A 13,260-nucleotide genomic window follows, 5' to 3' on the forward strand; every position below is an offset into this window, starting at 1 on the left:
ACCACAGCAAGCCCCCACCCCCATCATTCTATTTACTTACTTTTAGCATGCATTTGCACTCTAATAACAGGAATCTACATATAAAAACAGAGTATTGCTGGGTGACAGATGAAGGAGGAGACCACCACTTCCAGCAGGGAAGCAGCATGCAAGTTTTGCCAAATTAAATGTTAGTATCTCACCTGGTTTGGAACAAAGCTGATCTTTATTACTGCATTATTCTGTTCATGTAAATTCATGAACTCAACTCCAGGACAACCATATCTAATAAAAACATGGCTAAGGAAAAAAAAATGTAATCTACAATGTAGCTGTTAGTGCAAAAATAGCCTGGGCCAGTATTTAAAAAACTGCCAATTTTGTAACTTTCCTTTGCAATAGTTCAACATGGGTTGTGTAGTAACAGATTAGTCCCAAGAAAGCGATAGGGAGTTTTCATTGCTTCTGTAGCCTTCACGGTCCACATTTCTGGGACCAAGTAGGAGAAGCTGTTTGGAATAGTACTCTTTGTGAATAGACATCAGGGTTAGTAATGTCCCTGCAGCCCTTGCCCTAAGAGTAGAATAATAAAGTATTAACTTACCTTACCACCCTTCTCTGATCTCTGCAGTTCTGCCTACTGTTCCAGTCTCTACACAAACAGGCCCTGGCTGCTCAGCCTGTCTTGGCCAGTGATTGGCTAAGCGGCTGCAGTCTTTCAGTGCAGAGACCAGAACTCTCTCGTTCTCTCTATTATGGGCCATTTACACAGAAAGATTATCTGACAGATTATCTGCCAAAGATTTGAAGCCAAAGCCAGGAATGGATTTGAAAAGAGGAAAAATCTCAGGCTTTTCTTTGGCTCTGGCTTTGGCTTCAAATCTTTGGCAGATAATCTGTCAGATAATCTTTCTGTGTAAATGGACCCTCACACGGAGCAATAATTGGTTGATTATCGCTCCGTGTAATAGGGCCCTAAAAGTGGTAAAGGAGAAGCAGGAAAAGGACACTGAAGCTTATCAACAAGATCCTTTTCAAAAACATGAATGGGCTATACTCCTTAAAGTATATTCTCACTTTAGGCTAGATTCAGACATAATGTATCGGATGCGGATTTCACGCTGCGAGTTTGCAGCGAAATCCGCTGCGGTTACCTCTCCTGTCAGTGTCAATTTGATTACATAGTCGTAAAGTATCTTCCCGGCGGTGGAGGGTTAATGGGGGTGGCACTTACATACTCACAGCGGGATGACAACCCCGCTGCAAGTATGTAATCACATTGACACTGACAGGAGGTGTCTGCAGGGGATTTCACGGCGAACTCGCAGCATGAAATGCGCTGCGGATACGTTACGTGTGAATCTACTAGCCTTATAGTGGAAACACAGCAGAAAACTTCCATAGCACACAGATGAGATTTGCATAAACCTTAACCCCCTTGCTGCTACTGTCTTTCACTGCAAATTTCCGTGCGAAAATCCAGAAAGGAAAGGGAACATGGCTTAGCACTACAAGTGAGTGACAGAGATAATTCTGGTGGTCTTGCAGAGAATGTCATTACCTAGCATCGCTGGATGCCACACTGCCTGCAGACTCCACAGAGTGCCCATCCACTTGCCATCCTGTCACCAACTGCCTTGCCGCAATCCGTCAATCTCTACCATCTGCCTACTCATATTATCCTCATTCATTGGCATACAAGTGGATTTTTCTTACACCAAATAGTCTAGTTTCCACTTGCCCACAAATAGAGAGGGCTGTTCTTTCTGTTACAAGATAATTCTGGTGGTCAGCATGGATTAAGAATACTATACATGCAATATTTTTTAAAGATTGCAGATTGAAAAGTAAATAAAAAATTTTCCCTAATTTAACAAAGACAAATTATTTATTTATATATATATTTCACACACACATATACATATATATACACACACTATATATTATATATAAAATACTGACGACTGACATGACTGAACCTACAAAAGGATACAATTTGATAGCTCCAGAACGGGTTCCAATTGCCATGAGCCGAAGAGAGTCACTAAAGCCCAGGGCACTAGGTTGGTGAGGAAATCCATGTTCAACAGTCTAAAAAAAAAAAAAGTTAGACAAGTTAGAAAAGTTCACAATTCTGTGAACAGAATTGAAAAGATGAAAACACACCATTTATTTCCTCCACTCTGCCTAATATGACATATTAAGAAGAAGCACTCCTGCAATTTTATCGGTCTATACATTGCACACTCACCACCACTATTCCTGTGGTGTCATCACAGCTCTGCTGCATCCACACATTTCATTACTACTGCTGGGTCATGTGACCTCAGATTAGCCACCATCATGACTGTTACTCTCCTTTTCAAATCTGCTATCATTCCCATGATGCATCAGCACAGCATCACATGGGCGGCTAGAGGGCGCTCTCTGCCTGTTGGTAAAAACCTGTAATAATCGACATCTCTATTTATCTTTAAATAAACTAAGAGACTAAGTATACAATCAGGGAGGCTGAATAGTCATCAACAATAAAATTATGTGACAGGAGCTACATCATCATCATCATCAACTCCCGCCCCTGGCCCCAATCTCCCGATGCGCTCCTTCTTCAGTTTCCAGGCCCCTGATCACTGACAGCCTGCTCGTCCAATCACTGAGCTAAGCCATTTTAGCAGAGGAATGAAAATCTGCTGCAAGAATGCAGGGCCCATAGACTGTAATGTACAAAGTACTGAAGCGGATTTCATTTGCTACATGTGAACAGACTCTAATTTCTAAGGTCTTCAATAAACTTGTTAGCAAAATTACTTTTTTGTGTGAGCAAATTAACAAATCTTGTTTGCAATCAATGGGCCGCATTTGTGGGAGTATTTTGTAACATGATAACCCATTGAAAATGTTGATTTGGATAGGAAACTAATGCTGGAATCACACACAGAAAGTTTTTTGGAAAACTACCACTGCAGTTTTTGTGCCAAAGCCAGTGGATTCAAATAGGATAGAAAATATAAAAAGGGAGTACATGTACTTCTCTTTTCTGTTGGATCCTCTCCTGGTTTGGGCACAAAACCTTCAGTGTGATTCCAGAATAAAGGCTATCAGACAAATCTGTTGGGGTGTATTCATTTAGCTGTGCATGGTATTTGTGAAGTCAAACTGAAGAATACAATTACAATTTACATCCTTCCATATTAGTCCCAAGATGTCTATATAATTATCTGCAAGATCCTTGGTTAGTTGGATTATAGAAAGAAAAACATTAACATAAGCTTAACTAGGACTACATAAAAAGAAAGTCTATAAGCCTATGAGTTGGCAAAGGAGCATGGGAAAAAGTATACTGGATATTCTGCTCTCTGTGAGGTTTTAACTCTTTTCTAAAATGAGGTGTAATTCAAGAAGTCTGGATTTTCCCGGCTGCACTTGCACAATAATAACTGGTTTGTGCACTAGCTGTGGTTATCAATGATACTTGCTCTTTAAATGAATCAGGTTCTGCATTGGAGAGACATTTTGAAACCACCTTCTCAACCGGTTAAGCTAGAAAAGCAAATTAAATATAACGTATGCAACTGTAATAATTATGATCAACGATACAATACTGGGGAGGTCAGCCAATCGGGCTCGACGGAAAACACCCTCTTGGCCTGACCAGCTAAAGCTCCAACAATTATAGGACTGGATCCAGCACATCTTGCTAGTGTCTAGACAGAGAAAATCCTAAATATCATTGACAAAGCCAAATGTGGATAAGTGTTGCACGATTAAATATCCAGAATTGACAAACTATGTAAAGTGCTGCAGAATTAGTTGGTGGCTATACAAATTAAAGAATTATTATTAATAAATATGGAGAGTTGTAATGCAACTAGGCTGTGTTTTTGTTTCCGTTAAATGTACAAAAATGGCACAAAAATGCAGTGTGAACCCAGCCAAAAAGGGGGGGGGGCCATGCCAACACTATATGAAAGCTATGCAAACCAAATCACATGGATAGACTTAACGGTTAAGGATCAAGTCTTGTTTATGACTGAGGCCAGATAGGGTGGTTTAAAGAATGCAAATCCTAAAGGTCTCTCCTTAACCTTTTTAATGCCTTGGACCCTCAAGTTGGTAAAGTCACCCTAATGCATCAGATATACAATGATGCATGAGTGCACATGATGTGCATATACTTTACATACAGCTAAACACAGCTGCTTTCTTCCAGAAACCGCACCACTCTTGTGGTTTGGGTGTGGTTATGCAGCTTAGTTCTATTGAAGTGAATTAAGCTTAAAGGGGTTATCCAGTGCTACACAAAAATGGCCACTTTCTTCCAGAGACAGCCCCTCTCTTGTCTCCAGTTTGGGTGGGGTTACGCAACTCATTTCCATTGAAGTGAATCGAGCTTAATTGCAAACCACAAGAGTCATGCTGTCTCTGTCAGAATGCGGCCATGTTTTTGTAGCGCTGGATAACCCCTTTAAAGGAAAATGCATGATCACCCTAAAGGGTACTAAAGCATTTATTATTCACTTAGTTGTCCACAGGTTGGCATGGAGAAAAAAAAAAATTCTGGAGCCAGCATCTTTTATGTTTTAGGGTGCCTTCACATGTACCATAATTGTTGCGGATTTCATGCTGCGAGTTCCGCTGTGATACTCTGTACTGTTACCTAAAGCCTACTTAACTTAGCATCTGCTTGCGCGCTTCATCTACCTGTCCACGCTCCAGCTTGCTTCTTTGGTTCCCGGGTGAAGGATGTTCCGCTCAGCCAGTGTGCTGTCCCGCCGCAGTCACTGACTTGCTGAGTGGGACAGCAGCATGGATAGGTAATGTATTCACTTGTTAGCCTGGCAGATGCTAAGTTAAAGAGTCACTGTTGTGAAATTTTCTTTTGCAGAAATCAATAGTCCAGGCGATTTTAAGAAACTTTGTAAATGGGTTTATTAGGCAAATATGCCATTATTTGCATTTAAAAAGACTTTTCCCAGGCCCCCCCCCCCTTCCCTCTCCTTTCTGTCATCCACTGCTCAGAATCAGGAACGATCAAATCAGACGAGTCCTGTCTGTTCTATAAGTAGGGGGGGGGGGGGGGGGGAGAGAGACGGAGGAGGAGAAATGTCAGCAGCAGAAAACAGAACAAAGGATTACTCAGCAGAGGAGCTTTTCAGAGTGCTATTCAGAGGTCAGATAGGTCAGTGGTGACATCAAAGGAGAGAGGACAGAGGGTAATTTGTTGTCCTGTTTTGGTGTCTCTTATTCCTCTCTCCATTGGAGAACAATGAAGACAGGGGAAGAGCTTCAAACTGCTTTTTCATGATAAAAATTCATTTTTCGGCTAATAAAACCAATTACAAAGTTTCTTAAAATCGCCTGGACTATTGATTTCTGCAAAAAAAATTCCACAACAGTGACTAAGTAAGCCAAATGAAAATTCACTGTGAGAATGTAGAGTCCATAGGCCATGACAGTACACAGTCTCACAGTGGCTTTCACCGATACGGAACTCATACGGCATGTGTGAAGGCACCCTTAAAGTAAATTTGCAATATGTGCTACCATATCTAGAACTCATTGCTGACAGAAGCGGATCCTTAACGCAGACAGATAGCACTAAGAAAAATCCAGTATTTCTTTCTTTTCATAGTGACATATGAGGAGATGAGAGGATGTGGTTACAAAGGTTCCTAATTTCTCCTGTTTGTGCGTCCCAGCAGCAGGTCGACCAGGTATAAATGTAATGTTGTTTGGGAGTGACAACCACCTGTGTGAAAGGAACTGTAGCAATGATTTATGGAAAGCAACACACACCCATACCACAGCTAACATGTGTTATCCAGAATTCGAAAACCATAGAGGCTTTATCCTAGGAAGAGCCTCACTCTGTGGTATTGCAGCTCAATTCTATTGATGTGAATGGAGGCGTTGTTACAATACCAAATATAGCCTGATGATACTGTTGAGTGGCACTGTTTTTAGAAGAAAGCAGCTATGTTTTTCTAATCCTGGATAACACACCTTTAACAATCACTTATGTCCATGTTTCAATTAGTTTTGGATAAAAGAAATATTAATCCTCTTGCATACTTTGCTATAAATATATTGCTCCAGTTTCCCAGAAATCCTTAGTCATGATTCCTCATGGGACCATAAACACTTCAGCATCAATGCTTTTCTCTGACATGACACACAATATGCAGGGACAGGTTGCTGGCACGCCACAAACTAGGTCATTGTCATTTCTTGTCCAAAGGTAAAGATGGATCCTTCAATCCACTATTCAGCACAACTAATGCATTAAAGGGGTTATGTGGGTAACTAAATCAATACTCTAAACAATCCCTCTTCCCAATACCACCCTATGTCTAATATACACATATAACCTGTATGTCTTGCCTGTTTTTTCTCATACTGACCCGCTCTGGACATCTAAAATGTGTTTGTCTATGTCCACTCTGATAATGCATTGGTCCCTCTTCCGCACTCCCTTTGTGGACACAGGAAGGGATCTCCTCTCTGACATCTTCATAAGCAACTCTGAGCTCACAGACACAGGCATAGAGAGGTTTAAAGAGAAGCCTATCAGCTCCTGACTCCCTGCCGTGTACAAATATAGCGTTCTTCATCTGAACTGTTGTTCAGTGGCCGAGTGCTCTGGTGATATATGCACCCTGCACATGCATATGACATTAAAAAAAATTACTATGTACATAAAACACTCCAAAATGTAGTCGCTTGGTATATGCCGTGTAACAGAGCGATTGATCACCTAATGAGGGAGTAAACACTTGTTCATTGGCTGATTAGGGTCTTTAAGCATGTCAAAAGATAATCTTCCATCGACCGTACATCTCTCCGATTAATTCGATTTATGGTAATGGTGGATTAAAGAATAAGGCTACATGAACATGGCTAGCGATCCCTGTGGAGCCTTGGTCTCACAATGATCGAGCTGTGTAATAGGCTCGGTACACTTGTTTAGGGGTTGACACATCTTCTAATGAAATGAAGATTAATTGCTAAATATGGTTATAGAGAAAAGATTTTTCCAAAAAGTGCTACCTCAATGGTGATATAGGAAAAGTATTCTCACTATGCGGCCTGTGTCTTGCAGTGGTAAGGGTGCTGGTAGTGTTCTCCTGTACACTGCTTCTAGTCATAGTCCAACTGGTCACCCCATAGCATGAGCAGAACGGATCCGGATACCTGGGTTTCTGGGTAGTGGCCACATAAATTAATCAAGTTCTTTTGAACAAGGGCGCATATTGTATTGATATAAGGAATATATAATAGCTATTGTAGTCCACCTGTAGACAACTTTCAGCTTTCCCCTTCTTTAGTAATGTAGCACTACTTTATCTTGGGATCTTAGTCTATGTTTTATGAAGTGATCTCATAAATTCACCTTCTATGCTAAAAAATTTAAATTTCTGTTTTTAGAGACTTTTTTTTTTTAAATATAATGAAATGACTAAAAATTGTGAATATTTACAGTTTATTTGGTGCAGCCAAAAGATGCCAAACTACTCCCTTTACCTATCAAACATTTTATATAAGAGCGCATTGGTCTGTCATGAGGGAACATTTGCTCCCGTGGCATCTACATTCTCTTATTTTTCAAGGTACGACAATGTGATTGCTTAAAATAACCACACTGATTATATGGTACATTCACGTGTATTTAAAGTGGTTTTCCCATCTAAACTATTATAGTTAAACTTGTTAACATTTTTGCAAATACATTCATTTAGCAAACTTGTCTCTTTCTCCTGATATGCTGTTCTTCCCTCCCATTGTTGACAGCTGGTTGTCTAAGTTACCGACCACCACTCTGCTCTAAAAGCAGTAGTCGGACTGATACATGATTCTGAACAGAAATACTGTATCGATGGCAAGAATGGAGACTGTTATAAAGAAAAAATTTCAATAAGCATGCGGTTTCTCAGTTTGATGTCTAACTTAAAAAAAAAAATTATGTGCAGGGGGTGGGCGGAAAATAAAAAACACACCATGCTCACCATTGCCGGGGCCCACACTGAGCAGCATCATGGAGCTCCCGGACCCGCTGCCTGTCTTTTTTACCCGGTTCCGGGTACGTCACAGACTAGTGAGGTTAAGCCCACTCAGCCAATCAGCGACTGCGGCGGTGTCCCCCCTAGTCACTGACTGGCGGAGCTGGGCATCCGTTAGCTGTGTTGTGACGTAGCCAGTTGTCAGCGGGGCCCAGGAGTGGGACGCAGCTCCGTGCAGGCACCAAGTAGTTTTTTTATTTTTACCCCACCCTCTCGCCCTTAATTATTTTTTTATTTCCCCACTGGACTCCTTCTTTCAATGCTTTATAAAAAGTTACAGGGCTTTTTTTTTTCTTTTATAACCCAGACACTGTCTTTAGTTTTCATTAGGAATCAATTTAATTAATTACAAATGCAAAAATTCTACCTGTACCTCTCCTGACAAATCTGTTTTAGCGAATACTTGTATTTCAGAGCTCAGCTTTTATTTTACCAGAGCAATACAAGACATAAAAGAGCTGGGACGGATTGCTAAGAGCAAATAAGGCTGTTGCCTCAGATGTTACAGGAAATCTGGGCCATCGTTCTCAGCTGTATTACTAGCACTCATGTGGAAAGGAGTTCAAGCAGCAGATGGTCACAGCAAATAAATAATTAATATACTAAAATAATAGAAGAGAACAATAAAGAAACATTCAGATGAAGATGTCTGCCAGGACCAGTGTTTCATTTCTTGTCACCTTGTTAAACTGGAACAGGTCCCTTTTCAGTCTCTCCCTCACAGAGTCTTGACCAGACCTCAGGAAGCGTTTCATTTCTGCAGCTCCTGCGACACCCTGAAAATCCAATGAGAAAACAAAAATGACTCCACAAACACAAGTTCCATGATGGATATCACAGCGAGAAATGGTGTTAGTACAGAGCATGAATAAAAAACTACAACAATACAAGCCTTGGGCATAGGAATCAAATGTGCATGGGCACTGCCAATAAGAACTGCATACAAAAAAATAAACCCTCACACACACATTGTACATGTATACAGCTGTATTTATAGATTATATAGAGCAGGTCGCTGAAATACATTAATCATTAACCTGCAGACAGCTGCACACACTGAACCTTTACCCCCCAGCTGGTAGCAGCGACTGGAGGATATATTACCAGTCTTTCTAGCCAGTCTAGTACAGACAAGGAACACTGCTTTTAATTATAACAAAATTAAGGGATTTCTGCTTAGATTACTGTAGGAAGAGAACATTAGCAAACAACTACTGTGCATTAAGCAGCAAGCTCAGGATAGGGATTTAGACCCAATATCCAGTATCATACTCTAGTACCCAGGACGTCCTGGGTACTAGAGTGATGGGTCTATACAGATATGAACTATCTGTACCGCACAAGAACCTCTTAAGGTGTTCTGTGGTATCTGGCACCAAGATGTACCAGACCAGACCCCATCAAACACATACGTAAGCAGAATTTGAGAAAGATCTTAAGAATTTCAAGGTCAAGTCAACACCTTGAACTCTTTTTCTTGTTCCTGAACTATTTCTGTGGCGTAGATTATCCTAATAAAAAAAAGTGGCTCTGAGTACTTTAAAGTGTACCTGTCAAAAAAAAAAAACTTTTGACATGTTGTAGAGACATGTCAAAAATTTAGATTTTGAAGACAACACTTTTAGCACACTTCTCCTTCATCCTTCTACCAATTGGTTGGAATCTGAATACCCAGACTCCAACTGATCAAAAGTTGATTTTATTTTTTTTTAAAGAGGCAGTGTCCATTTAAATGATGTCAAGCACGAGTCAATGGCCTTGAGTTCTTCAAACATTACTGTGAATGATGCAATAGGTAATTTGGCAGCCTTGTGCAGAAGTCCTGATACTGAAAGCAGCTCAATGATAATGAGGTCACCAGAGAGTCAACAACAGATCTTACAAGTCTAGCTGAGTAGTATGAAGGTGATGCCGCACAGACAGATTTATAAAGTTAGAGGTCTATGCATAATCCAGTACATACTGCTGTCAGACACAAAGTATATGCTGTGTACAGACTGCTGTGGCAGTGCGGTACATAGGGGCGGGTGCATAGTAGCAGTCCTATTTTTAGTATACTCACACGTGATTAGTCAGAGCTTATACTTCTACTAGGTGGCTTGAAGAAAACTATATGCTTTGTGTAAAAAATTACTTTCAACAGATTTCTCAAAATAAAAATAAAAACTCGGGATAAACTTCTATATTGAAAAGACACACTTACAAGTAGCATAAAGTGCAGATTCTTCACTAAATATCTCAGCCAAAGTACAATGTATGAGAGAGCGTCATGCTGGGTGGTAAAGGACAGTTATCATTGGAGGCATGGTAGGAGGCATTTACATTTTAGGTGTCGAAAATATATAAATAAATCACATTTAGGTTACAAAATGTAATGGGTCTTCAGAATAGTATATACATATACACAAACCCCTGGATCTCCAGGGGCTGCTACTTCCAAGACAGACCTGTCACTGCCACTCAGCTAATCACAGCCAGCATCACCAGCAAGGAACTAGAAGCTGCCACACAGGGACCACCAGGATTGAATAGCATGTGTATTTCTTTTTTTATATCACTGCAGCCTCAGCAACACACATATAAAAAAATAAAAAACCCTACTATCCAGAATACCCCTAAAAACTATGGAAAACTATTGGTTGTGAATTCCCTAAAACATCAACCCAAAAGAAAGAAAAAAATTATAACAGATAAAATCATTGGTCATTTTAGAGTAATATGTCCCTTTTGTCCACACAGCGCTGAGGATAGAGAGTAGTTTCTTGGGTGCCCTAACAGAAAGAGATTTATCTGACAGGAACAGACTATAAACAGGGAACAGGTCATAAAGGAAAGACTAAGATTTCTCCTGGTGTGGCTTCAAAGATCCGTCTGTGTAAAGGCACCCTAACCTTCATCCTTGTTGCCATTCCCAGGCAGTTAGGAGTTAGATCCTTTGGGGCAGTTTGAAGCACTGGGGATGGTGCTACCACTCCTGGAGCACCAATCTGCATTGTCCGTGCAGCACTATAGTATAAAATAAAATGTTAACTCACCTTACCATGTTCCCTTGTGTCCTGGGAGGCCTTCCCCACTCCGAGGACACCAAGGTGGTGGTGAGTTAATATATTTATTATTTTATACTAAAATCATAAGCTGTTTGCTGCAAATCACTATTACCCGTAACGTCCGATGATTTTTTGGGCTGGACCTAAAGTAACAATCAGCTGATGAGCCTTTCACCGGCCAAACAGTCTCTCTATCCCAGGCAGTTAGGAGTTAGATCCTTAGGCCCTATTCACACATCCTGTTCCTGGCCGCAATTGCGGATCCGTAGAAAAATAGGACCAATGTATTTCAATGGACCCATACACACATCCGTGTTGTGTACTGGGCTGCAATCCGTTCCGCAAAAAAAAAAAAAAAAAGGACAGGCCCTAGTACGGACAGTAACTGACACACCCAATACAACTCTATAGGGTCCGTATTTACGGATGCAATACGGATGAAAATTTGTGGATTGCTTACGGATTCAAAATTGCGGATTGGAAAATATACTGACGTGTGAATAGACCCTTATGCTAATGGAGCAGTTTGAAGAACTGGGGATGGCGCTACCACTCCTGGAGCCCCAATCTGCATTGTCCGTGCAGCACTTTAGTATAAAATAAAATGTTAACTCACCTTACCATGTTCCCTGGTGTCCTGGGAGGCCTTCCCCACTCTGAGGACACCAAGGTTGTGGTGAGTAAATATATTTATTATTTCATACTAAAATCATAAGCTGTTTGCTGCACACCACTATTACCCGTAACGTCCGATGATTTTAGGGCTGGACCCAAAGTAACAATCAGATGATGAGCCTTTCACCGGCCAAACGATCTCTCTATTACGATGACTAGAGGAGGATTGCGGCACGGATCCCCCAAAGTGCAGCCCCCCTGCAGCAGAGAGGACAGGAGCACAGAAGACAACTAAATCGCTCACTCCCCCGTGCCGGCTGGCTCACATGTTCACCATCACGGGAGGAGTAGGTGAGTAGTTGTCATCTTTGCTGCCGGGCGGGGTTATCCGTGCTTCAATCCGCACCAGGACATGTCCTATTTTTTAGCGGTTTGCAGCACGGATTGTGTAAATTTCTGCATTCATTTGAATGGTTCCTAAAATTGTCTGTGGTGGCGGATCCGCAACCATGAACACTTTTACGGGACATGTGAATGCAGCCTTATACTGGAAATGTCCTGTTCAAAAATCAACTTGAAATCCTTTCACACTCACACGTTCACTACTTGAGCTGTATAACTCCTCCTGACCTGAAAGAGGAATTTCAGCTATTTTCTATATTCACTCCACACGATCAACAACACAAGTTAGGAAAATATTTATACTGCAGTGTGGGTCTTTTCCCTTCTATGTGGGACATGACAATAAAAGGGCCCAACTGTTTACAACCATGAACAAGCTCAAAAATTTGATCAATTATGTTATGATAGGAGGACTGATATCCTTACAGAATCTTATATACTATGCTCCAGCACCAGAAAAAAAATAAATCTAAAATTAAAAAGGTCAATTTCTGGCACTTTATATTTTCTATTTGTTATATTTCTATTTTTTATAAGGGCTAACAGTCCAAAAAACATTGCTGTTTTACACTTTCCTGCACAAGGGGTTCTCAATCTTTAAAGAACGATGTTATACTGTTACCACAATGCTGTTATGCCATTCAGAGAATAGCAAAAGGGTGTGTGGCCACTGCAGTCCATTACATTTACAATAGTATAATGATACAATTCATCAAAGATTTCACTTTGATGCATGTTGGTCCGCTGCTGCACCAGGAGATGTATTTTTAGGTCAGGGTCACTTAATAAATCGGGGGCAGGATGTTATCAATGACCAGCGTGGGAAATTGCGTAGCAATAGTTGACAAGTCATTCTTTAGCAGAATAAAAGAAAAGTGGCCCTATAGAGTTCCAGGATAATATGCTCCACAATTGTAACACAAGTATTTACTAAAGCAAGCATGTCTGGAGAGCTGACAGCTACTCTCTAGTATCCACAATAACATGAGTGGTTATAAATGATTCCGATGTTTTTTACAGCCTGTTTTCTGTATTACATCTAGTAGAGAATGTTTGCTTGGTGTCTTTCTCGGCTAAGAATGGCTCCACTGACCCAAAATGTCCTCCTTTCTTGTACGTGAAAGTTCTTTCAGCTTTTGTAATTGTCTGCATACTATTCC

General features: G+C 40.7%; 1 protein-coding gene across 4 annotated transcripts in view; it reads right to left on the bottom strand.

Moving 5' to 3' along the window:
- LLGL2 (LLGL scribble cell polarity complex component 2) overlaps positions 1-13,260 on the bottom strand; it is a 79,012-nt gene that overhangs the window by 36,828 nt on the left and 28,924 nt on the right. For all 4 annotated transcript variants that reach the window (XM_069951525.1, XM_069951527.1, XM_069951526.1 and 1 more), the window contains exons 2-4: positions 8,717-8,812; positions 1,973-2,070; positions 183-264 (exon numbers count right to left, since the gene is read on the bottom strand). In XM_069951525.1, the coding sequence (XP_069807626.1) occupies positions 183-264; positions 1,973-2,070; positions 8,717-8,791 (255 nt within the window). In that variant the 5' untranslated portion in view covers positions 8,792-8,812. The remainder of the gene's footprint in view (positions 1-182; positions 265-1,972; positions 2,071-8,716; positions 8,813-13,260) is intronic.

This window comes from Dendropsophus ebraccatus, chromosome 14, assembly GCF_027789765.1.
Source record: "Dendropsophus ebraccatus isolate aDenEbr1 chromosome 14, aDenEbr1.pat, whole genome shotgun sequence".
Lineage (NCBI taxonomy): Eukaryota > Metazoa > Chordata > Amphibia > Anura > Hylidae > Dendropsophus > Dendropsophus ebraccatus.